The sequence below is a fragment of the Lactuca serriola genome, chromosome 7 (assembly GCF_051521515.1).
Source record: "Lactuca serriola cultivar US96UC23 chromosome 7, Lser_US96UC23_V15, whole genome shotgun sequence".
Taxonomy (NCBI): Eukaryota; Viridiplantae; Streptophyta; class Magnoliopsida; order Asterales; family Asteraceae; genus Lactuca; species Lactuca serriola.
Window position 1 is genome coordinate 115,465,726 of NC_136414.1, and position 26,447 is coordinate 115,492,172.

Here is a 26,447-nt window from a genome sequence, read left to right on the forward strand (position 1 = left end):
ATATGCATAGTTCAGGTTCCCTAATCCCTATTACTCCCCGGTGAACTATGATATGTATAGGTTATATTCACAATAGATTTTCATATGGTTAGACTTCAACTATAATCGTTGAGCGTATATGCTTGAGTCATACAAGAATTTAGTCTGGATTGGCTTGGAATTAGTGGTGCCCGCCTCATCTCCTGTTCCTTGTTTGGTTGTGGACCTAGGGCGGACCCATTATACTCGACGTTTTATCTAACCTAAATCTTATATAACTTATATATGCTGGAAAATTATAGGGGAAATCTACGGGTAAATCTAGAATACATCAACGCATCATATAGGATTATTCTGTATACACTTAATTAAGAAAATATTGGATTTTCTGGAGATCAAACTCTATCGATTTTAAAAGAGGAAAACGGTTTCTACTCCAAACAAAACTCTTATGAACTCACCAACTTAATTGTTGACACTTTTCAAAACTACTTGTATTCTCAGGGAATCAGTGAAACAGGAAAACTTCAGCGCTTTGAGGATGGGACGTTAAACCGTCAACAATTTATTTTTGTCATCATATTGTAATTGATTTTGAAACATGTAAACAAATACTTTGGTGTAACTTTTTCAATTATATTTATGATGGTTGTATTTACTTTGAGCACTATTATACATATTGTTGTGATACTGAACATGAAGTCCTCCACCCCTGGACGTTTCCGCCATCCTTGGTTTGGGGGTGTGACATCATTGCTGATGGGAAGGATATTGGAAAAGAGAATAATGATTTTGTTGACATGTTGAATATGGGAACGGTTATCAATAGTATTAACTTGGCTCCTTCATTGCTGGGTGATGGAAGGAAAAGTAATAAGGGTTTTATTGAAGGGAAGAATGGTTTACAGAAGGAACTTATTGATTCTAGGGTTGAGAATCAAGTGAATTCTTATGTAGGGGTGTTAAAAGGAAACGTTCATAAAGGTAAAATTGATGTGAAGTATATTCCCCAGGTTGTTGGTAAAGATGATGAGCCGGTGATTATTCCAATTGAGAATCTAAAGAAGGCAGGCATACCATACTCTAATACTTTGTATGGATATTTGATTGATAAACGTATCTCTTATCCGGCTGTCCAAAAGGAGGTTAAGAGAATGTGGAAGAACTTTGGATTGGAATAAATGTTTATGAATAGTAAGGATTTTTTTCTTCTTTAAGTTTGGTGATGAAGTTGGGTTGCAGAGCATATTGGAAGGAAGTCCATGGATTTTATTTGATAAAATTCCTTTATTTGTTCAAATGTGGAGACTGGGACTTACTCTAACCAAAAATAGTCATAATAAGGTTCCTGTGTGGGTTAAGATCTATGATCTACCATTGGAAGTATGGAATGGGGAGAATCTTTGTATAGTTGCTAGTAAGTTGTGTCACACCCCAAAACCAAGAACGGCGGAAACGTTCTGGGGCGGAGGACGTCATGTATAATATCAACAACAATGTAAAGTAGTAAACAAGCAACAACATCATCCATTGCATTAATAAAATAATTATTATACAATTGTATTCTGTCAAATTTTGATAAACACTAAAGCATAAATCAAAATGAAAGATAAGTCTTGAATAAGCTTCATCTTCCTTTCTCCTTGCATCGGTACCTGTCTATGATGACCTGAGAATACAAGTAATTTTGAAAGCGAGTATCAGCTATAAAGCTGGTGAGATCATAAGTATTAATGTGTCTTAATTTGTGAAAACTTATAATTTCTAAGACTTGACATTACTTTGAAAGAAAGCTAGTATAAGTATGAAAATGTTTGTAGCTCAACTGTAAATGTTTGAAAATCCCTAGAAATCCCTATGATTCCTATTAGTAACAAAAGGAGTCTTCTACCAAGACTTAACTATTCTCTGTGTGTGTGTCTCTTGTAAGAGTAAGTATTTTTCCAAAGTATAACTATAATTAACCAAAAATATAGTTTGTACAACTTTGTTTAAGTGAGGTTATCACTAAAATATGTACTGGAAAAATTAACGTAGTACTAAACGTAGCTCTAAAAGGACTACTACCGTACTAACTACCTCAGGCCGGATCTTGGGCAAAGGCATTACGTGATAAATTGCGCCATACTATCGACTAGTAACAATGACATAATGAATGGTCGTAATAAAGAAATGACGTTTGGCACCCGCAGACCTGCAGGTCCGGCAGTAGCTAGCAGCAAGGTGTAGGATTGTCAATCCAACATAGATCTATACACAAACTCATACTATGGACTGATTATATCGACATAAGGATGGTCGAAATCAATGTATGACGTTTGGGACTCGCAGACTTGCAGGTCCGGCTGTAGCTAGCAGCAAGTCGTAGGATAGTCAATTCATTATAGAATCTATACGCAAACTCAACGCTCCCCCTTCAAGAGACTCTGGCCACAACTCAATTCACGAGGTTTTAAGTCATGCTCCGATTTAAATCATAGTAATCGACGTATTCTCGTATATGTAAATGTAGTGTACTGTTCTAGCTATAATGTAATGGACTGTTCTACCAAGTATAGCAATGTAATGAGCTGTAATGTTCTATGTGTGCTAGCTGTAATGTGTGTTCTCTCTATCTAGCAAGTATAGTAATGTAAGCATTCTAGTATAATTGTATATGTTCTCGTCCTAGTATAGATGTATATGTAATGTACAGTAATGTTCTAGAAAGTATTGACTCATGAATGAACTGACTCATTGTATGATATCGCGTTCTAGTAATGGTTCTAGTATCTTCGTGAACTACCCATATGGTAGCTTACTAGTAATCTAAGTGGTACGAATGGACGTGGATGTATACCCTTGCTACCCAAGGGCATAGGATGAATTGGAAAGACCTTTTATGACTTTATATGTACACATGATATATAACAAATCTTTAAACGACCTTCGGACGAATACCCAATGTCCCACCAGACCACATCTCAAGGCGCGAAAAGGAAATAGGGTGGATAGTCTTCCTAAGTCTTTTAAACATTTCTTATATAACTATACATATAGAGGCATGCAATTTATAATATAAAAGCATAAATAAGTTTGGTAAAACATTTGAAACAGAAATATTACTTTAAGGTATGATCGACTTGATGTCAATCTATAAAACAATTTAAAGGCATAAGTATGATAAAACAGTTTTGAGTATAAGGAAAACATCGTTTGAAACACAGTTGTAAATAAGTTTGAAAGGCAATGTACAGAGTAAGATGTACAGTGTAATAAGTAGTTTAAAACATATAAAATGTTTATAAAAATCATTTGAAGGAAACTATTTGGTAAAACGGCTAATAAGTAGCCAAATCTTTTGAATGCTGTATATTAATCACATGTGATTGATGTAATAAGTAATATAATCCTACTTACTAATCACATGTGATTGACATAAAAAGTAGCATGATTCTACTTGTATCCCCCCCATAAAACATTTAAAACAGTTTAAAACATTAGTTAAGGGGTATGAACTCACCTGCAGTATGGGACTGGAATTGAACGGGCTGTTATCGTACGGAAGGATCGGACAAGTGCTTGGTGTCAAGTGAAGACTTAGACACACACAATGATCCTAATTACATATGAAACATATGTATATAAATAATTAGTGATTATAACACTAATTATACAAGTAATAACATTTAAGCGCGAGGACAACACTTTTGGTCAAGTGCTAGGAGGCTAATGGGTTGCAACAAAGAAGTGCAATGCCCCTAATGGAAGTTTAAGGTCAAAAGACCATATTCATTAGAGTTTACGGCCCAGGGGAGTAAGCTCCTGGCCATAAACTCTCAAACAAGTCATGAAATGGAGTTTAGAAGTACTACAACCTTAGAGGGGAATTGTTTCAAGGCTATACAAGTGTTTGGGCACCACATTGACTCCTTTGGGGAGTTTACGACCCAAAGACCCTTTTCCCTTGGAGTTTACGGCCGTAAACTCCCTTGGGAGGGTTCTTATTGTCCTTTCAAGTCTCTAACATTTCTAGGAACAAGTCTAGGCTTCAACCATTGGCTTAAGGAAGATTTATGGCACTAAATGGGACCATTTGATGGAGTTTACGGCCATAGAACTCTTTGGGCCGTAAACTCCCTCACACATGCGATTCTAAGAATTTTAACTAGCCCAAAACTCATCTAGGTACTTGCCCTAAAAGTCTCTTGGCCTAAGGAAGTGTCTAGGGTGTCCTTTGACCCCATTAAAGGAGTTTACGGCCCAAGAAATACTCTTGGCCGTAAACTCTTCAACATTTATCCTTTTCATGATTTTTCTAGGTCCTAAACACATTAAGGTACTAGCCAAAAATGAAGACTAAGCCTTAGGAAGAGTTTGAAGTGGTTTTGGCACTTAATCTTGGAGTTTACGGCCTGAGGAGCATCTTGGCCGTAAACTCCCTTCCAAAGTTGGTTTCTAATTGTTTTGTTGGTCTAAAACACTTTCTTAAGGCTTCTAGGTTCTTGTTCTAAGGCTAAAGGATCACTAGGCACTCATTTGTGCCCTTTACTTGGAGTTTACGACCCAAGAGGTGGTTCCTTGGCCGTAAACTCCTCAAACTACTTGCTTTTGATTTGTTTCTAGCCTCTAATGATCATACACTAAGTCCTTAGTTAGATGCCTAACACGGAAATGGGACTAGGTGGCCTTTAGGCTTGATTTTGGAGTTTACTCCCCAAGAACGTTCTTAGGCGGTAAACTCTCGGATCTTGTGTTTTGGACATGCAAACAATGTTATAAAGCATATAACAAGTATTAAAACACATTTAGGGAAGTAGACTCACAATCTGGGATGAAAACCCGAAGATCCGTGAGAGAGTATTTGGCTTTTCTCTAAATGGAAATCAAATAATGAACCAATTTGGTTCAGAATTCTATTTATAGTCAAGAGATTTTTGGCAGAAAATATTTATATTCTCGGAATGGATTCTAATGACCTAGAGTAATGGAATTACAGTGTTGCACAAAATCCTAGTGCGCCCACTCTCCTAATAACTCCTTAGGTGTAAAACCCTAAAACTGCCAAACTTATTCCATAAGTCTGAATTTTCACTGAAACTGCTCTACTTCCATTGGATTGATGTGGTTTGATTTGAATGGAAAATTTCGGGTTGTCACAAGTTGGGAATACCCCTAGCTTTTGACTCTTTTACTAAAGAGATGTGTGTGGATCATAAGGGGCGTAATGCTTATGCTAAAATTCTTATTGAAATGTCAGTTGAGAAGGGCTGGAAGAATATTATTGATATAAGCACGTGGGATTTTGTTACCAATACAGCAGTCATCCAATCTTTTTCTGTGGAATATGATTGGAAACCCTCAAGGTGTTCTCATTGCAATTTTTTGGGCATGAGGACAAAATTTGTGTTGCAGTTATTAATGTTGGTAATATGCCTAAGGAAGGGGAAAAGATTGATAACAAAAGGGATAGTAAAGGTATAAATGTTATGGATGAAGAGGGTTTCACTGATGTTTCTAAAATTAATTATAGGGGCAGATGAGGTTTGGAATAATTATAGGGTAATGGGGATAGGAATGGGAATACAAGGTTTGGAAATAATTATAGGGGCAGAGGAGGTTATAAAGGAGACAATGGGCAAGGGAAAAATAGGAATTGGGTAAACCGTGGTGTCAGTCATTGGAATAAGGAGAAGAATCAAGCTTTTGAAGCTGCTAATAGTATGGAGAAAGTTAGTACAGTTCAAGAAGTTAATGTGAAGGGTAAAATAGATAATTCTAATTTGGATAAGAATTTAAAGGAAGCAAGGAGATTCTGAAGGGAGGAAATGCAGTGAAGTATGGAGTTAGTAATATGGATACTTGCAAGAATAGTTTTGAAGTGTTAGGCTCGATTGTGGAAGATTTTGTTGCAAGAATGGAGGAGGATGTCAAGATTGTGGGGCAGGGGAACATAACTATTTATGATAGTTCAATAAATAGTCCTAGTAATCCTACTCAGATTTCTGCTGAGTTGAACCAAAATATGGTAAAGAATAGTGGAAAGGTGAATAAAAAAAGAGGGGGTTATATCTCAAGCATTAGAGGAGGTTAATGCTAATATTTCTAAAGTTATATAATGATGAATATTGGTGCTTGGAATATTAGGGGATTGAATAAAAAGATTAAACAAAATGAGGTGATTGAGGTGATTAAAGGGAATAAGCTTGGTTTATGTGCCATTTTAGAGTCACATGTGAGTAATGTGAATCTGGCCAGCGTCTTTTCTAGAGTTTTTGGTAATTGGAATTGGGTTTCTAATTGCTCGATTTGCAGATCTGGAGCGACAATTATTATTGGTTGGGATTCTAATTTGTTTGATATGATGGTGTTAAGCCAATCGGATCAGGTTGTTCACTGTCTTGTTAGATTTTTAGAATTGAATTGTGAGTTTTATATTTCTTTTGTTTATGCTGCTTCCCAGTACATAGATAGAAAATCTTTATGGAAGAATTTGGATAAACATAGAGTTGTTGTTAATAATAATTCTTGGGCTTTATTAGGGTATTTCAATGTTGCTATGAAACTTTTAGAGTGCATTGTTAGTTCTTCAAAAGTGCCTGAAGCCGTTGTTGATTTTTTGGAGTGCATAAATCAGATTGAAGTTGAGGACATTAATTTTTTGGGGCTTCAATTTACTTGGTCTAACTCGCCTAAAGGAGTAAATGATATGTTGAAGAAATTGGATAGATTTATGGCTAATGTTAAATTCATTGAGGATTTTCCTTTGGCGCATGCTGTGTTTAAACCTTACAGAATTTTAGATCATAGTCCGGCTATTCTGAATATCCCTTTGAAGTTATCTAGAATCAATCATCCATTTAAATTTGTTAACTTCATTTTGGATAAAAAGGTTTTTATGCCTATTGTTAAGGAAGTATGGGATAATAACATAGAGGGTGGTTTTTTTTATTCGAAGTTACTCAGAAGCTCAAGTTGTTGAAGAACCCTTGCCGTAAGTTGTATAATTTCTATAAGTGTTATGGGAAGAGTTTGCATGATTTAAGGATTTTCTTAAATGCTAAACAAGTTGAAGTTGATAAAGATCCCTATAATGTTGAGTTAAGAGAGGAGCATGCTAGGATGCTTTTGGAATTTATGGAGGTTTGTGAAGATGAAGAGAAAATGTTGCTCCAAAGATCTAAGATTAAATGGCTTAAAGAGGGGGATAAGAACACTAGTTTTTTCCACAAAACTGTTAAATGTCAATTGAATAAAAATCGTATTTCTTTGGTTATGGATGAAGAGGGGAGATGGGTTCGGGGTAAAGCTATGAAAGATAGATTTTTGGATCATTTAAAAGCTTTTTTGGGCACTGAACATTATGTGGATTTGAATAAACTTGATGATGATCTTTTTCGCAATCGATTAGATCAGAGGGCTGCTATTGATATGATTAGAATGGTTATAGATGAAGAAGTTAAAGTGACTATGTTTGAGATCAGTGATAACCGGGCTCCTGGACCGGATGGTTTTTCTTTGAAATATTTTAAAGCTTCTTGGTTGTTGTTGGGCCGGAGGTGTGCAAAGTTGTGAGAGAAGTGCTTTGGAATGGGAAAATGGCTAGATGTGTTAATGCTACCAGAATTATTTTGATTCCGAAAGTGGACTGCCCTAGAAAAGTCACAGTTTACCTTCCAATTGCGTGTTGTAATATGATTTACAACTGTATTAGTAAGGTTCTTGTGAATCGGATTAGAGGTAGTTTGGGTTCCATTGTTGATTATAATCAGTCGGCTTTTATTCTCGGGAGATCGATATTGGATAATATTTTGCCTGCTCAGGAATTAATGGTGGGATATAATAAGAAGGTTGGGACTCCTAATTGTACGTTGAAAATCGATATCCAAAAAGCTTATGACATTGTGAATTGGAGGTTCCTTGAGAAGGCGTTGAATAGGTTTGGATTTCATCCAGTTATGATCAAGTGGATAATGATGTGTGTGTCTTCGCCTTGGTTTATGATTAGTGTGAATGGTGAGGATAATGGGTTCTTTGAAGGGAAAAAGGGGATTGCGTCAGGGGGATCCTTTATCGCCTTACTTGTTCACTCTCGTCATGGAAGTATTCAATCTGATTATCAAAAGAAACATTGAAGAATGCTCTGGGTTCAAATATCATAGCAAGTGCAGATTCCAAAAAATTACTCATATATGCTTTGCTGATGATTTGTTGGTGTTTTGCAGTGGACAAATTAGATCTGCTAGAGTTGTTAAAAAATCGTTGGATTTGTTCAGGGATGTCTCGGGTCTTAATGCTAGTATGACAAAAAGTCAAATCTTTTTTAGTTGTGTTAAGCCGGAGTTGAGGAATTCACTGATTGGTATTTTGCCATCTGAGGTTGGTAAATTTCCTTTTAGATATTAAGGAGTTCCTTTATTTGTTAATAAACTGTTTATTAGAGATTGTAAATGGTTGGTGGATAGATTCAAATTCATAATTTTAAGTTGGAAGTTTAAAACTCTATCGTATGCTGGTAGACTTCAACTTATTATGTCAGTTTTGAATTCCATGTGTATTTACTGGGCATCGGTTTTTAAGATTCCAGTGAGTACCATTAAGGAGATTGAATTTTTTTTTCGTGGTTACTTGTGGTGTGGGGGTGATTCAGCTAAAGTTAGCTGGAAAGAGGGGTGTAAACCAAAATGTTTTGGTGGTTTAGGGTTGAAAGATTTAAAAATGTGGAATGATGTTTTGTTAGCTAAGCATGTTTGAAATATCATGAATAATCATAAATCCTTATGGGTGAGATGGGTTTATCAGTTTCATATTAAGAAAAGGAATTTTTGGGACATTTTACTAAAAGATAGTATGAAATGGACTTGGAAGAGATTTCTTATTACTTGGAAAATCTTAAGACCTTATGTTGTTGCGAGTATAGTACTGGTGAAAATACATCCCTGTGGCATGATTGGTGGCACCCAATTTGTATTTTAAGTATGATTTTCCCTAGAAGAGGATGGACTAGTAGGGGATTCAATGAGCTATCTAAAGTGAGTGATATTCTTGTGAATGGTGATTACTGCTGGACTATTGATTGGGTTGAACAATTTCCAGGATTAGAGGATGGTCCCATGTTTAGGAGTGAAAGGGATCAAGCTGATGGAATCATTTGGAGAGATAAGGAAGGGGTTAGTCGGAAGTTATCTTGCAATCAGGTTTGGAAGAATTTGAACTTTTTTGGGCCCAAGGTTCCTTGGTTTAGATTGGTATGGTTCAATAATAATATACCAATGAATGCTTTTATTCTTTGGATGGCTATTTTGGGGAAGCTGAAAACTCAGGATAGAGTTAAGAGTTGGGAATTAAATGGTAATCTACTTTGTCCTTTCTGTAGCAATGTGTGTGATTCGCATGATCATTTATTTTTCAGCTGTGAGTATTCTATGCAAATTTGGAAGCATTTCCATAATAAAATGGGGATCATATTCATTTTGGATAATTGGAATGATTTAGTTAATAAGTTTTGTAATCTTGTCAAAGGGAAGTCTATTGTTGTTTTGATAAGGAAATTGGTGCTTGCTGGATGTGTGGCGCATTTGTGGAGGGAGACAAATGCCAGGCTGTTTAGGAATCTAAATAGAAATTGGCAGGAGGTTGTTTCCTTTATTGAGCATGAGATAAAGGTTAAATTGATGGGGATGGAAATTTATTAAAATGAGGATAATATGAAGGTTTTTAAAGAATGGGGAATAAATGGGATATGTAGGAGAAATAAATGGAATGAGTTCAATGATGTTGATTAGTAGTTTGGGAGTGTTGAAAGATTTTGGATTGTGGAGGCTGTGAGAGTGGTTAGTTGGATGATGAAAATTGGGTTTTGGAGTAAGTTTGTGGCTGAGTATTATAATCATAAAGGAATTGACGGAATCTGTTACTTATTCGGAAGCTTGCTTTCAGATAGTGTGACTTGTACATGTAGGGATCTCATTTTGGATATGATCATTAGTTATTCAAATTGAGGTTCCTAGACATGTGATTGATGCCATGTCTAGTCTGCAACTGCTCATGATTTTTGTTTGGTTGACTGGTTGGTTTGACTGTTTTTGGAAGGTTTTATTGTACATGTGCTATTTGATGTTTCTGTTGTACAGGTTGAGAAGTGATTTTACTCATCGTCATGGCTGGAGAACTGACTGGAGATGGTGTGTGGACTGGTGTGATAGTTGTTGGCAGTATTTCATCCTCCAGATGGGTATTAGAGAGATTTGTAGGTGCAAGATCCAAATTGTGTGGCTGAGGAGTAATAGATGGAATGCTGATTTCTGGAAGCAAGGGATTAGAAGATGGTGTATGAATTTTTGGTTGTTCTTAAGTCTTAGAGTTGGAGACTTGTGTTGTAATATGTTTGTTAATATTGGTGATTTTTGTAGTTTGTATTTGATGGTCTAGTTGTTGGGTTTGGCCTTAGGTTTAGTCTATTGGACTGTGGGTTTTTTTAAGGGCCTTGCCCCTTGCAGGAGTTTTTTTGGTATGTTATGGTTTTGGTTTTGCAAGGGGTTGAAGTTACCTTTTTTCCCACTTATAATAAGTCCTTGGACTATTTCTAGGGCCTGTAAGTGTTTGTGGGGTAGAGTTGGGAGGTATTTGAGGATTAAGAAATGGCTCGGTAGTTGGCTTTGGATTGGTTGGAATTGTTAGGGGTTGTGTTGTTTTGTTTTTTGTTTGTATTATTTTATTTTTAATATAGTTTGCTGAGCTTTGGATCTTTCGAAAAACTCCCTATGTGAGTCGTTATAACCATACTATAACTAGAATTAACCTGCTCCAACGTTTTTCAGACGTCAAGATCCTATGACTTTTGTCACCTGTAGACCTGCAGGTCCCGCTGTAGCTAGCAGCAAGGTGTGGGGTGTCAATCCCAATATAGATCTATACACAATTATCACGCTCTCCCTACAAGAGATTTTGGTTATAACTAAACAAGAATTTTAACTTGTACTCTAAGAGTACAATTGAAGAATTGTCTCACAACTTACGTTAACTAGTTTACGTATAGTTTGAATATAAAACCTTTTCTGTGGTGGAAGTGAAATCACCCTTTGTGTAATAAGTTCGTGATGTGAAATCCATAAACTATTACTATTATAGTTTATCATGTAGTATAGGAAAAACCCGTTTGTATTGAGAGTAAATCCTTTTTCATGTAGTATGCTTGTATTGTAAAATCCGTAAACTATACTTATTGTAGTTTATTGTATGTGTTCGAAATGAATGAAAATCCTTATCATGAATGACTACTTTCTCTTTATGATGATAAGATAACAAGAAATGCATCCAAAATTTAGAAACTTATTATTATGCACTTTGCTCAACATACTACAAAGTGTTGTTAATATTGTAAGCTATGTAAGTAGTCTTTAACATGTCTGCACTGTTTTAGAAAAAAACATAGAAAAATCATAAGATGTCTAAAACTGAATCCGTAAACTCTGAGAGTATAGAAAATGTGTCTAGTTTATTCATAACTTTTATCATGATTTTTAGAAGTCCCTAACTTGTCTGATAATGTCCATATTCACGACTGGTCCGAATTCTTTTCTGAAATGATAGGCGGTTTTGTAAAAATCGTCATAAATTCTAAACAAATCGTATGGAGATGTGAAAGTAGTCATTTTAAAGGTATGAACCTGAAATATTTGAATATTAAACCGTTTTGAAAGATAGTAAGTCTATGTTGGTTAAAACAGTCCGTGAATAGGACTCAACTTTTCTGATGAGAGCTGTTGTTTGAATTTAGTAATGTTTTTGGTGTATTAACTTGTATTCCCCCCATAAAAGTTGAAGAAAACATGAAAATGTGGGTGTATGAACTCACCTTGAGTGATCTCTTAGGATGGATGAAGAAGAGAAGAAGTTTCCAAGTCAAGAACACTTGGGAGTTGCTTGAAGATTCGAAGATTCTATGAACAAATATGATGATATTTGTGTAAGGAATCCATGTTTTGAGTTAAAGGATGTAAGATAATCAGGTGTAGGATGAATTTACTTACCAGCAAAAGGGGAAGGACTAGGGTCTGGAGGAACTCGAGTTTCTAGAGAGAATACAAGAGGAAGTGAAAGTGTATCTTGGGAGGAGGAGAGTGGGGTTTATAGATGGAAGAGTGAGGGATTTGAGAGTGGGCTGATGGAAGAGATTTGATGAAGGTATGGGAAGATCTCGAATTGACTATAGCAAGGTGGAAATAGTGACATGGAGTGGGTATGGGAGGTTGCTTGGGTCATAGATTTATGGAAAAGTCAACACTCTACCTCAATATCTTATCCAATAGATTTTATTCTTAGACTAATATTTTCCCTCAAAACTGATTAAAATATGAATATATAGGGTCTCATATGCCAAAATACGAGTTTGGGTGAAAATCCCACGTTAAACTCATGAAAAACGAGCTTAAAACGAAGTCGGGGTCGAACACTGGGAAAAGATGCGAAAACTGCAAAAATCCAAGTTCAGGGCTGAAGGTTCGGTACTTGGATGCTTAGAACTGAAGGGAGTGTTCGGTTGTTGATGAGAACCGAGAGGAGGTTCGACCGAGGGATCTCGCAGGTGAGGCCGTCAGAAGGAAACGAAAGCGAGGGGGCAAAGGTGAAGGCGAAGGCTGTCGGGTTCGGTCTCAGATCCGCTTCGGCTCGCCAGAGGTTCGGTTCTTCAGCAGTTCGGTCCAAGCAGGTTCGGTCTATGAGAAGTTTCGGTCCGGGAGGCTTCTTAGGGTTTCGCCTCTAAGAGTGTTTTGCTTCTAAAGAGCTGTTTCACCAATAATCTTCCCGTCATGTGTGGCTTTGGGCTCCGTTAAGAGTGGGGATGTCTCGAATGATAATAAAAAGATGAGGGAGGCTATGAGAGAGATTTAGGAGACAGTTGAGAGATATTTGAGATAGAGAGAGAGAGAGAGAGAGAGTGAGAGAGATTGCGAGAGACTTTGTTTGTGACCTTTGCGACTCTTTAAATTTGACGCGTGGATGGTTGGATGTACATTATTAGGTTCTTGTGGTAGTTGGAGTTTGTATGCCACTGGGCCAATCTTGGCAAGGATTTCTAATGGCCCATTGTACCTTGGATTTAGTTTCCCATGTTTACCGAAACATATCATTCTTTTCAACGGTGAGGCCTTAAGTAGAACTCGGTCACCAACCCGCAATTCCGAGGGTTTGCGTCGCTTATCTGTGTAGCTCTTGTCCCGAAGCTCCTGGTAGGACTCGTACCGGGTCCATCTATCATTAACTCGTGCATATAGGTCATATGTAATTAGGTTTGGTCAGACAGTAGGATGGGTGACTCTGCCCCATGTCCACAACAAGACAAGGAACAGGAAATAGGGCGGAAACACACATCTAATGTCCGTAGAATCTTAATTATATATTGTCCTTGCGTATACACTTAGTAGTGATAGACTAACCGTATTCGTCCCAAGCTTCCGTGCTTGATCTTGACATGCTATACGAGTGATATTCTTGAAGGGTTTACTAGGAATAATTTGAAAAGGTTTCAGAAGGTATAATACACCTCCACAGAGTGCTTTGGGGTGTCGCAATGAAGGATGACCCGAGGGTCAGAGTCAGATTTAGGGTTATGAGAGACGAAGGTTTCGATATTCAGCTGGTTAGGTGGAGGGTCTTCTCGTAACATATGCAATTGACAAGGTGATAACCCAACCCAATCCATATCAAATGAAGACATCAAATTTTCTCGATGACACATGTATTAAGTCGTATTCGTAAGAGATATTCATTAGAGTGATAGTGCATCCTGTGTTTCTTGTCAGTGTGTTCTGTTTTGGTCGATGTTATTGTTACTTCAAATGATTCATACCAAAGCAGCTAGTACTAGTAGTAAGTGTCTTCTGATTGCTAGTAATGATACTTTATATTATGATCCCCGACAGATCTCTCTATGATCGATCACTATATGCAAGTCGTATGCAATTTGGTAATGATGAAACCGTCGAGTAAGTGGATCTACCCTTTCCCCACTACTAGACATGGGACAAGAATTTGGACGGAATTATTCACCTTAAGTATGATGTATTAAACTTAACCCGGATGTACACACCAAGTCATCCCAACTTACCTATAATGATCCTAAGGTCATATATAAGTGTTTTGATTCGACTGAACAAGAGAGTATTTTAACTATCTTTTTGAAAGACAGTAATTTTAGCAAACATATCAAAATCATCCAAACATACGTTACATAGCTTGTATTGTTTTTGAAACGATCCTAAAAGTCCTAATAAGGTTCCTTGTTGCTTCTGCTGGTTCGGTTGTCACACTCCTCCTGCTCCTCCGTTATTCCTCTCAGTTGGACAGTCCCTTTTGAAGTGTCCCGTTTCACTGCATATGTGGCATACTGGACTTACACTAGGATTGGTGATTGAGGTGATGTGCTGGGTCTGGGTCCTGCAGAAGCGGGAAGTATGTCCGTTCTGGTTGCAGTTTTTACAGTGCGACACCCGACAAACCCTATTGTGATGGTAGCAACAATTGTTACACTTTCGAAGTGTTCCCATATATTGTCTGACCGGTGCTTGAGTGAAAAACCTTGTGCTAGTGTTGAGGCATGAGTCGGACTTCTATTGTAATTATAGGGGCAGCCACGGATTGTTGTCTTTTAGCGAGTTTTGGAGATAGATTACACTTCTTTTTGTCCCGAAACTTTTGTTTCGTTCTCTTGGGTTTGTGGTCTGAGGTGTTTACTTTGGTAGACACCCGATGGTGTTCTTGATTATTACTGTGGCTAGAATTGCCAACACTGCCTTCACCTCTGCTGGCATTGTTAGCACTGAGTTGCACCATGATAGCTGTCACGGCTGCCTTGACCGTAGCTTGAAAAGTACCAGAGTCTATCTACAGGATTGATGCCTTTCCTGTTGTCTGGTTACCTCCTTGTGAAGACATAACCCTATTGCATGGGGAGAAACAATTTTATGAGTGGGGATGATTATCTCTAGTTATATCCTTACCACTTATATAAGCATATATACATTTCGCACTTTACAGAACTATTCTCTATGTTTCTACTAACGTTCCTGAGATGGAGTTATGGTAGTGGGTAGAAGTAGGTTTTGTACGGGTGTTAAGTTTTACCCATCCTAGGATTATGTTTGTCGAAACACACTTAGCTGAGGAGTTATGATGGGATCTGGTGCATTAGTGCTGGTATGATCGCATCCTCTAGACCTACGAAAAAGGCACCTTTCGACCATGACGTTTAAAAAGGTGCGATGGTAATGAGTCTTGAATAAGGATTTAGACGTCGTGGTTTATCTAACTAAGTTTATCTTAGTTCTGAGTGTATCATGTTCCAATTTCTATGGTGTTCTGAAAAAAATTCATAGCGAGAGTCTATACATAATAAACTTATGATTTTTTGGTAATATTGTTCCCAATGAAATAATACGCATTCCATTTTATTTGTATGATTCTAGTATATTTAGTTTTAGAGAAATTTTTGTGCCTGATGCAGGTCTACACCACATCATTGCAAGGAAAGTTCGGACCACAAATACATCGCTCGACTAGTGAAATCACCAATTTGCAGGGTCGAGCTTACACATGGAGGAGAGTAGCACCAACGCACACTCATAGCCCTTATCTACGAGGTCTTGTAAGTAACATGAACTTTGCTCAAGATAATACGTCCCCCGTGGTGCTTGAAACGAAGTCGATGCATCATGTAGTTCTGCCAACCTATGCTCGGCTGCGACCACTCTCTCTTCGAGTGTCGAGTGTTTATCCTGACGCTCTCTTGCCTTCGCCCAAGTGGCGAAAAGGTCCTTAACGAGTTGGTCTTTGAAATAGTAGTCTCTTTCCATGTCTTGGTTTTTTGAGATGGTAGCGTCTTTAGTAGCACGCAGTTCCCGAACTCAATTCGCAGTCTCCCTGTTTTGGTCGCTAATGTTTGAGGTTACTGCAACCTCGTTGGTCTCCAAATAGCGATCGTTGTCCCTACTAGCGACTCCACCCCTCGATCAATGTTGCCCAATGGGGCACAAGTTTGATGTAGTCGAAACAGTTCGCGAGATCCCTGGCTATGTAAGGAGAGTTTTCGACCTCTGGCTCCACTTCTGACTTTTTTTGTAATCACCAACTAACTTTCCGGGTTCGGAAAGTAGGGGTCTCCTGGTAAATAAAATCTTGCCATGATGTATGTGCGATAATAGTGGTGGGGTAAGAGGCATATAATAATGATATTCCTAGAAATACTTATAGTGTTTTGATCATCCTTAGTTACTTCTATAATGACATGGTGCATACCAGTTACATAAAACAAAAGATATGATAGACCTTCGAATAAGTGATCATACTCCAAAACCACAACCAAACAACGAACATGAAGTAAAGCAATGATCAAGATTCTAAGTCTATGATATCTAAGTTATATATAACTTTAGCGTATCCACTTAGTGATTGTAGATCTACTAGCAAGAATCTGTTTAGTTTTCACATAAGTTATAGTACCACCAAATACTCCTATAGTATTTTAAATGTTATGTTTGGTTCTTAATGATTTTGTTGTATGGGAAGTTTTTAGGCTTGTTACTCACTACAACCATTCCCCGACATACATCAGTCACACCTCGGATAAATATAGTTGACCAGGCTATATTCATCTCAAGTCTGATTACATATCCCAATGCCTACTCGTAGTGTCCAACTCCTCATTTTACTTTTGTATTTTCCTAGATATGATACTATACTAGTACGTGCGCATGTATTTATACTTTTTTGACCAAAAACTATTTCATTTCTAAAAGTATAGTTATTTGAAAATGTTAAATCAGAGACTTTAGTCCCAATGCATTTATAGTTTGTATATCTTATGTGCTTCGATATACTTAGTTCACTATAAATAATTCTCTAATACCAATCTGTCACAACCCCAAACTAAGGATGGCGGAAACGTCCGGGTGTAGCGGACTTCATGTGTAGTATCATAACGAGTATAATAGTGCTCAAAGTAAATACAACCATCATAAATATATCTGAAAAATTTACATCGTAGTATGTGTTCACATGTTTCGAAATCAATTACATGATGATGACAAAATGAAATGTTTGACGTCTGAGCATCCCATCCTCAAAAGCGGTTGTTTACCTGGTTCACTGATTTCCTGTGAATACAAGTAGTTTCGAAAAAGTGTCAACAATTAAGTTGGTGAGTTCATAAGAGTTTTATTTGAGAAAGAATGCATTTTCCTTGTAAATGCGATAGAGTATAATTCCAGAAAATTCAATATTTCATTTATTAAGTGTGAAATGAAAGCTCCTATGTTATTCAATAATGTACCCTAGAAATACCCATAGATTCCTTCTATAATCACCAAATGTATATAAGTTATATAAAATTTAAGTTAAATAAACTGTCGAATATAATGGGTCTGCCCTAGGTCCACAACCAAACACAAATTCTAAGTCGATTGCGACTAAATTCATATATAACTCTAACATGTACACTTAGCAATTATAGCTGAAGACTAACAATTCTAGATGAAATGCAATTTTAATATTATAAAAACCATTATGTGTAAACCTGGTACTTTGTAATGTATACCTCAAGAAAAATCCTTTATTTTCCTTATAAAAAGTCATGTAGTCTTAAATCCCAAGACCGAGGGTATGTGTGTGATTTAAACTTATATTGTGACAACCCGAAATTTATTCCGTCATTCTTAACCCCTCCTTCCGTTAAATAGCCTCGCTTTATAAATCGTCCGTTAACCTTTTGGAAGAGGTTAATTAATTTGGGACTTTTATATTGACTTTGTAAGGGTTGAGATAACTAAGAAACACCCCAATATTCCCTTGAAAAATTTTAGTTTCAACGAAGTCAAAATACGACCATTTAATCGAGTGCGACCAAAAGCCCCGTTTAACGGCAGTATCGGGTAGATTTCCACTGAGCCCCAACTCAAACCCCTATATAAGGGTGAGTGGATGTCCATTCCGAGCCCCAAACTAGTAAGTAATCTATCCTAACTTGTTGTATAGCTTAGTTATCATGCCAATTCGTGTTTAAGACATCAAATAGGAGCCAAGTGATGTGTTTACGGCCCAAGAACACTCTTGGACCGTGAACACCCTTAAGTGGGGTTTTAAGCCCCAAAACCCCTCTAAACTACCCCTAGAGCTTAGATATGAATTGTGGACTTACACCTTCAAGCTTAGAACACCAAAACCTTATGATATGGAGAGTAAACTTGAGTTTACGCCCAAGAACCCTCTTGGACCGTAAACCCTTCTTCAAGGGCCATGAACACCTTTTAAGGTGTTAGAAATGCCTCCTATGGCCTTGGAAAATTCTAGAAGTAACCACCATTGAAGTAAAGGCATTAAACATTAAAGAAACCATGGACTTAGGAGTTTACGGCCGTAAACCCCCATAGAATTGGTCCATGGGCCGTAAACTCCAAAAGAGTGCCCAAATGATGCCCTAACTTCTTCATTTGACTTGGAAAAATGCATAGAACTTTATTTCCTACCATTTAAGACCTTAAAACACAAAAAGAATATGCATATAGGAGCTTACGGCCGTAAACTCCTCAAATGGTCCCTTTAGAGCTTTAAACACCTTCATATGCCTTATATTTGGACCTAGCCTAATTCTATGAGTGAGATAAGACCATTTAGCATCCTAGAACACACCACCATGAGTTTACAGCTGTAAACTCATGGGGATATGGTCTTAGGGCCGTGAACTCTATAAAGAGTTTACTCTTGAAGGGTAAACTCCCTATCTAGGCCATACATACTCATAGATGTTACCCGGGACGCCCCTAGCACTTAATCAAAGTGTTTTCCGCACTTTAGGATGCGTATACGTGTTTAATTAGTATTATATTTACTAATTGTATGTAAACATATGTCATTATATGTTAATAGGTCACTAAGTGTGTTCAAGTCTTTACTTGACACCGAGCACCCAACCGGCACCTTCGTCGGATCCACTTACAACAGGTGAGCTCATACCCCTGAATTAACCTTTTAAATTTTTTTACATGCTTTTATGAGGGGGAATACAAGTTAAAACATGCCAGTTATCATATCAATCACATGCGATTGATAACCCGCATGCACAAGGATTTACTACACTGTCAACTGTTTTACCAAGTATGATACTATAAATGGTTTTCCAAAACGTTTTTACTTGTTTAAATCTTTTCTCAAATTATCTCTCGTGCTGTTTTAAACAAAGGTTCTCTCTACCGATATTGTTTATTCGAGATTACATTCAAAACAGGTTTATGAAAGGTTTTCAAAGGATTTCTAAAGGTTTTCAAACTTATTTTACAAAAGAATACCAAGCCATGATTTTCTTACGTATAAAAGTTTTCCAATGTTTTCATCAAGGACTTCTTCCATGTTTTTATACTTCTACTTCGTTAGATACTACTACTTTGATATGCTTTTACTTCTTTGAATACTCCTACTTAGTTAGATGCTACTACTTCGTAAACGCTTCTATTTTATAAACGATCCTACTTTGTTAATACTGCTACTTCGTAAACGCTTCTACTTTATTACCGTGTCTACTTCGTGAACCGCTCCTACTTTATTAATGCTACTACTTCGTAAACGCTTATACTTTATTAACACTTCTACTTCGAGAAACGCTTCTACTTCGTGAAACACTTCTACTTTGTTAACGCTTCTACTTAGTTAAATGCTTCCACATCGTTAAATGCATGCCTGTACTTGCATAGTTATGTAAAAAAATGTTTAAATGACTTAGGAAGGCTAGGTCGCACTATTCCTTTTCCTCGTTTGGATGTGGTCTGGTGGGACCGGATATCTGTCCGAAGTTCGTTTAATCATTAATTATATATCATGTATACATGTATAGACATGAAGGTTTACATCGGTCGGTTCAGTTATGAGTCTCTATCATTAGTCCAGTATTTTACATCAGAACTCACTATACGAGATGCATCTTCAAGACACGGCCTTCTCCGTTGTCTAGTTGGTAACGAGAGTCTCCTGTAGGGAGAGCGGGCATTGTGTGTATAGATCTATACGGGATTGACACCTCCACACCCTGACTGCTAGGTACAGTCCATGGCCTACCAAGCCAAGGGGTGACAAATGTCACATTCTTTCCGACGCTTGCAGGGCGTCAAGTTCTCTAGTGTCTATCAGTATGGTTACGAGTTTCTCGGGGTTACCTTATAATTTATGGCCTTAAGGTAACGTGAATTAACACTGTATTCACTGTTTTAGACCTTACTAGACGTATCATTCATTTGATACTGTCTGGGGTCTGTATTCACTATTTTTAGACCTTGCTAGACGTATCATTCAATTGATACTGACTGGGGTCTGTGTAAACTGTTTTTAGACCTTGATAGACGTATCATTCAATTGATATTCTCTGGGGTCTGTGTCTCTCTATTTTAGACCTTGCTAGACGTATCATTCATTTGATACCGTCTGGGGTCAGTATCTCCTTTTGTTAGACTGAGCCAAGCGTGTCGATCAGTCGATACTCTCCTAGAGTCTATGATTTCTTTTGCCTTAGTCAGCAGTATTCACTGCTGAGGCATATGTTATTTTCCCTAATATTCTCCTACTTTCTTTAAAATCAAATACCGTATTTTGGTAATAATAGTGTTTAAGGGAAAATTACTTTTTACAACATAACACTGTCAAGTCTTAGTAGAAGACTGCTTTCATTTAGAAAATATATGATTTTCTAGAAAGGACGCTAATACACTGTAAACTCTAAACTACTACTTATCATAAAGTTATTTTGAATAAAATGCTTACTTACACAAATGACACTAAATACTTATGAACTCACCAGCATTTATAAAAATTTTGATACTCGCTTTCAAAATAACTTGTATTCTCAGGTCAGCAATAGACAGTTACATCCCAGGAGCTTTTGGGGAAGACAGTTTAGTACCAAGCTGCATCTATATCACTACTTGTATTACTTTGATGTTTCTATGTAGTGTAAACCATGTAAAACTATTACTATTAATGCAATGATTGTTGTACTTTTATTACTATACTGCATATGTTGTGATACTTGACATGACGTCATCCACCCCAAAATGTTTCCGCCGTTCCGGTTTTGGGGTGTGACAGATTGGTATTAGCGCATTGTTTATAGTGAGCTAAGTATATCAATTCATAAAAGATATATAGCCTATAAATACATAGGGATAAAACACTCTGACCAAGAATTATACTTAAAAATATAACCATATTATACCAAAGTATAAGAAAATCCAGAATCTAAACACTCGAACACAAGTATCACAAGAAGAACAAGAATAAAAGTCCTCGGATGTTGAGCATTATCGTCAAACCTGGGCAGTTATGTAATCGTAAGCTGGAATAAATGTAACCTGATCAACTACATTTATTCGAGATGCGATGAACGTGTGCTTGGGAGTGATAGTGGTGTTGCAACAGGTCTGAAACTTACCAACTAGGAATGCTAGAGCCTAACATAAAGTTTAAAATACTATGGGAGTATTTTGGAATACTAAAAGACTCACATTAATCCCAGAATCAAATTCCGAAGATAAGAAACCAACAAGAAATTAAAATACCATAGGGGTATTTTAGGATCTATAGATAACCTTGTGTGAAGAACTAAAAAGATCCTTATTGATATACCTACAATTACAGAGGGTATACTCCCAAGGTTATATATAATAAGGATCCCATAGGCTAAGAATGTGTGGTTTCGCTCTACTTCCTTTTCCTTGTTGGGATGTGGATATAGAGTAGTATCACATATTCGAAGGCCTATCGGATCTAAGTTATATATGATTTCTATACCCTATGTAATCGTAGCAGGACTCAATATGGATCACCCAGTGAAATGTTAATAATCTCTTAGGATTCTTTAGACATTTCCATTCTCACACGAACCCTGTAGAAAACCCTATCCACTTCAGTTCTTGACAGAAGAGTTGATTCAGACCCATAAGAGGTTCATTAAGAAGATTTCCAGTTCGGAAATAAGTGAACTAGGTCGAGACTATTGAAATCACCAAGTGCCTATATCTCTTTAGGGACATCGGTGGGAAATCTACCTAAACTTCCGAGATTTCCAGTCATCCATCCTGAAGCGATGACACTCAAAGTCGGGATTAGAAGAAAGGCGGTGTAGAGATTCAAATGTGTCCATACAAGAAGAAAACCCTAGGTAACTACCCTAAAGAAAACCAACGCCGGTCCCAGTCAAAGATATGAGGTAGATAGAGGGAGCCAGTACATGGAACCTGAGAAATGTCTTTTCCTCGTGTTCGTCACGCTAATACACCCATAAAATGATACAATTTAATGAGTTAGTGATCACATTACTCACACTATGTGTTAGGTAAAACGTCTTTTCTTGTCGCAAGTAATACGATTAGAGCGGATCCCCGCACCTCTATTGAGAGTGTTTAGCCATAAGTTTTCATGAGCCTTTCTTCCCGCGGCCTTCGTTCCCAACTATTCTCAAATCTTTCCAAGCCGGAGAGTGAAACCTTTCCCAGTATAAAGGTAACTTAGTAGGAACGACTCCCATCTTATGGCTTTTTCCGACACTCTTACTCCTACCTTGAATACCAGTACTACATCATAGGGATGTAGGTCGACACTCAAACAATCAATATCCGAAGCACGGGAAAAATTTATGCCTAATACAGTAAGGACAGTTATGTCCAAGGTTAACCATCGTCTCTCATCATCTTGTGTTCTTTTCCGTATAGGAAAAACCATGCCTCCGAAGAAGCGTAACCCATCCACTGGCAAGAAACCGACTCTCTTACTCGATGAAGCTACGTTCCAGGCTGCAATCTCGGCAGCCATTGCAGCTGTCATGGCTCAACTAAATGCTAACAACGCCAATGTTAGCAAAATCCCTATCGGGAATCCCGATCCAAGTAATGGACAGTAGAAACCAACCTCTGTATACCAGCCACCCGAGAACCTCAACCAAATCCACTGAAGAGAAAGATCAAGATCGAGGAGGGAAGTACCTCGGCTCAAGGACCTTCCGAAGGGCAACGAGCTGAGACAGTCAATACCCCTGCCAGCCTTTCCATCTCGACTTCAAGAAGACCATACCTAGGAAGCCTTCCCCACTATGGCAAGTGTAGCTACCATCATCATGGTATATGCCGGGAACTATTTTGCTAGGTGCAACATGAAGGTTCTTTCGAACCTAAATAAAATAAAAATAATAAAGACTAAGACGATCCGTCAGTCGTCACTCTTATTTCAAACCTTCCGAAGTACCCAAGAGAAGGGTACTGCGCTCTGTTAACCAACCCTTATTAGACATATAGAAACCAAAGTGAAAGGCACTGCAGGCATTTCAGAAGACGATAACCATCCGAAGCAGACACCGTTGAAACCCAGAGAGACCCTTCGCACCTCGCAAATCAGGTTCGTGAACCCAGAGGATAGAACTCATGGGACTAACTACTATAACTGATTATACACATAAGAGTGGTATATAATTGAGATCAAAAAGATTTAAGATGTGTTCTTACTCCCTACTCCCTGTTCCTCGTTGGGTTGTGGGTCTGGGGTGGAGTCGCACAACTGAACATCCTGCCGACCTCAATTATATACGGCTTGCATACACCATGTATTAGTGGTTAAGCCAAGTATGAGCTCTACCACGAACCTCATAGTAAAATCCTTCATCCTATCCCACGGAATGGGAGCTAGAGTCAAGAGAAGCATGGCGGGTTAAGCTACTATAATGACCACAAATCCGAAATTTGTTGTCATCCCGGTTAAGCCAGCATAGTTGCTAACACCCTCGGTTGGTAAGGAAATCTAAGTCGTAAGAGTCAAGGACATTGACTACGACCATCCACTCACACTTAATTCCTAGAAATAGGCATCTCAGCGGATATACCGTATCCCTGGAAGCTACGATAGGTTAAACTCTGAGAAGAGTGGATGAGGAGATTAAATTTCCGAGTGATGGAACCCTATACTCACTAGATTGGACCTAGACCGAGAAAACTCAGAACCTTCGGGAGAGTAGTTGCAGACGATGTTCGCACTACTCAGGCACTTCGTCCACCCTGTTACCGACGAGTAGTGCCTAGGACCCTCCGCCCTCTCGCATGGAGGAAATCACCGTCGCCTTGTAGACGATAGACTGCATTCTACGAAGTGAACACTAGAATATCGAGAACCACTGGATAACCCCCGCAGCCAAGAATACTTGAATAAAGTGCGAGAGTAGGTTGCGTTGAGCTTTATAACCCAGATCCTGAAGAGATTATAGACTTGACACCAGTCTAGGTGTTAGTCGATGGGTTATACAAGAGCACGCGCTTTCCGCACTAAAATAAACCAACACATTGGAGAATAGGACATGCCTTAGAGATTCATTGGACTACTAGGTGTTCCACGAATACTATCTCGCATAAAAATAGTAGAACCACCTCCTGAGATAGTCCAACACTCGTCTGGTGAAACCTATCTCCCCGACCCTGAGGGTTTCCGTTAGAAATATCTCAAGAATCAGAAGTGCAGGTTCATTTTTGCACAAGATTGAGATAGACACTCTACAACAAACAGATACCCGTAGGCACGCAATCCATCCGATGATCTGGGAAACCTCTGAAAGCCAAACAGCAGAAACACGAATCCAAGGACAACCCGAGCTTTCTAAGAAACAACCTAAAGGACTACACTTCCAGTATGACAGAGAACGTTTGGAACTTCGGAATGGCGATCATGCCAGTGATGATCTCGTCATAGAAGTACACTATGTTCTAAGTACTAAAAAACTCTACCTGTCACACCCCCAAACCAGAACGGCGGAAACGTTCAGGGGCGGAGGACGTCATATTCAGTATCATAACAATTCATAGAAAGGAAAGTACAAACCACCATACATATATAAAGGTTTTACAAATGTTTACATCATTGTATTCATTACATGCTCAAAAGATAAATGCATACACATCTTTCAAAAGAAGTAATTAACGCCATCGCGTTAATCCCCAAAAGTTGATTTCCAAACCTGCTTAGCGGTTCCCTGAGAATACAAGTTATTTTAAAGAGAAAGTGTCAACAATTAAGTTGGTGAGTTCATAAGTGGTTTAGAAAGTTTGTATGCCATTCCAAATTGAGTGTATGATTTCCAAGAAAATCCCTTATTTTCTTATAAAAGTGTGAAATGCATTAGAATATATGTATTGAATAATATAGATAGTTGAATCAAGAAAATCCCTTATTTTCCTGTTAGTTGTTTGTTTTGTATACAGGGAAAATCCCATATTTTCCTAAAGTAATAGTTAGCCTAATGTCCCAGAATAAAAACCGAAAGCAAAAGACATGCTTTAGAAGGTTGAAGCATAGATTTATTTAATAAAACCTATTAGAAGATTTAAGTTTCTTAGATGAAGAATAGTTTTAATAACTACTCATTCATCAATCAGAAGTACTATAATAATTGTATATCCGATGAGTTTTATAACCATACTAAACATAATATGCCTGTAGCGACGTTCTTTAGGCGTCGTAGCGTTATGACAAACTGTCACCCCAAAGGACGGACTGTAGCTAACAGTCAGGGCGCGGGACCATGACTTCCAGTATAGATCTATACACATTTGACACGTTCTACGAACGGGAGACACTGGTTATAGACAGGACTTGTAGCGATACCTTGTAGCAAAAAAGCAGTATTTGAAGATGTACATGTCTCACGGATTCTCACAAAGTTTTGACAATGCATAAATACTAAGTTTTTAAAATTGTATTAAAACGGTTTAGTAACGAAGGATACTTTGGAATTACTAAATACTTTGTATAAATCTAGTGCATGCAAAGTATGACAAGAGTTTTCACATAGTAGTAATAAATCGCGAGTGATTCATTTGATAAAAACGAGTAAAGTAAATTTTTATGAAATACACGATAATATCCGTATGTTTACTTGTATTCCCCCCCCCCCTTAAAAGAGTATAAAAAGCATTTAAAACGTATTTAAAGTGTGTTTGTAGGGGTATGAACTCACCTGAAGGTTTGAAGAAAGCGAGATGGAAACCGGGCAGAGTTTCGTCTCGGGAAACGGATTTTTCTCGGGAATCTCAGGAGTAAAAACGATATTCGGGACTTGGGCAAAAAGACCAGGGCTTCAGGTTAGCACGGGCACGGAAAACGAGGCAAAACGCAAGAGAAACGAGAGGAAATGAACAAGTTTTCCCGGAACCCTCGCATCCCTTTTATAGGGGCTAAGAGGCCTCGGTAAGCAGGGTGTACCCGTGCGTCATGCATGACCGAGTCGTCGACTGCCCCGGAGTTCGGATGGGACGGGGCGTAGCTCGTATAGGGGGCGACGTGGACGAACCGGGGCCCTTGATTTGAGTACGTGGGGCGTACGAGGGTACGCAGGGCGTACCTCGGTCCTATCTGCTGACTCCTCTTCGGATATTACCAAGTGTTTATAATTAAATTTATATTTATTTTAAATAAACTTC

The 26,447-nt window shown here is 38.0% G+C and overlaps 2 protein-coding genes across 2 annotated transcripts; both read left to right on the top strand.

The window, feature by feature from the left end:
* Window positions 1-6,079: 6,079 nt before the first annotated feature.
* LOC145064308 (uncharacterized) lies at window positions 6,080-7,533 on the top strand. Its single transcript, XM_079011782.1, has 2 exons — window positions 6,080-6,850; window positions 6,925-7,533. Exons 1-2 carry the CDS (start codon window positions 6,080-6,082, stop codon window positions 7,531-7,533), a joined length of 1,380 nt encoding a protein of 459 aa, XP_078867908.1.
* A 1,403-nt stretch (window positions 7,534-8,936) lies between these two features.
* LOC145064309 (uncharacterized) lies at window positions 8,937-10,103 on the top strand. Its single transcript, XM_079011784.1, has 2 exons — window positions 8,937-9,623; window positions 10,092-10,103. Exons 1-2 carry the CDS (start codon window positions 8,937-8,939, stop codon window positions 10,101-10,103), a joined length of 699 nt encoding a protein of 232 aa, XP_078867910.1.
* The last annotated feature ends 16,344 nt before the right edge of the window (window positions 10,104-26,447 follow it).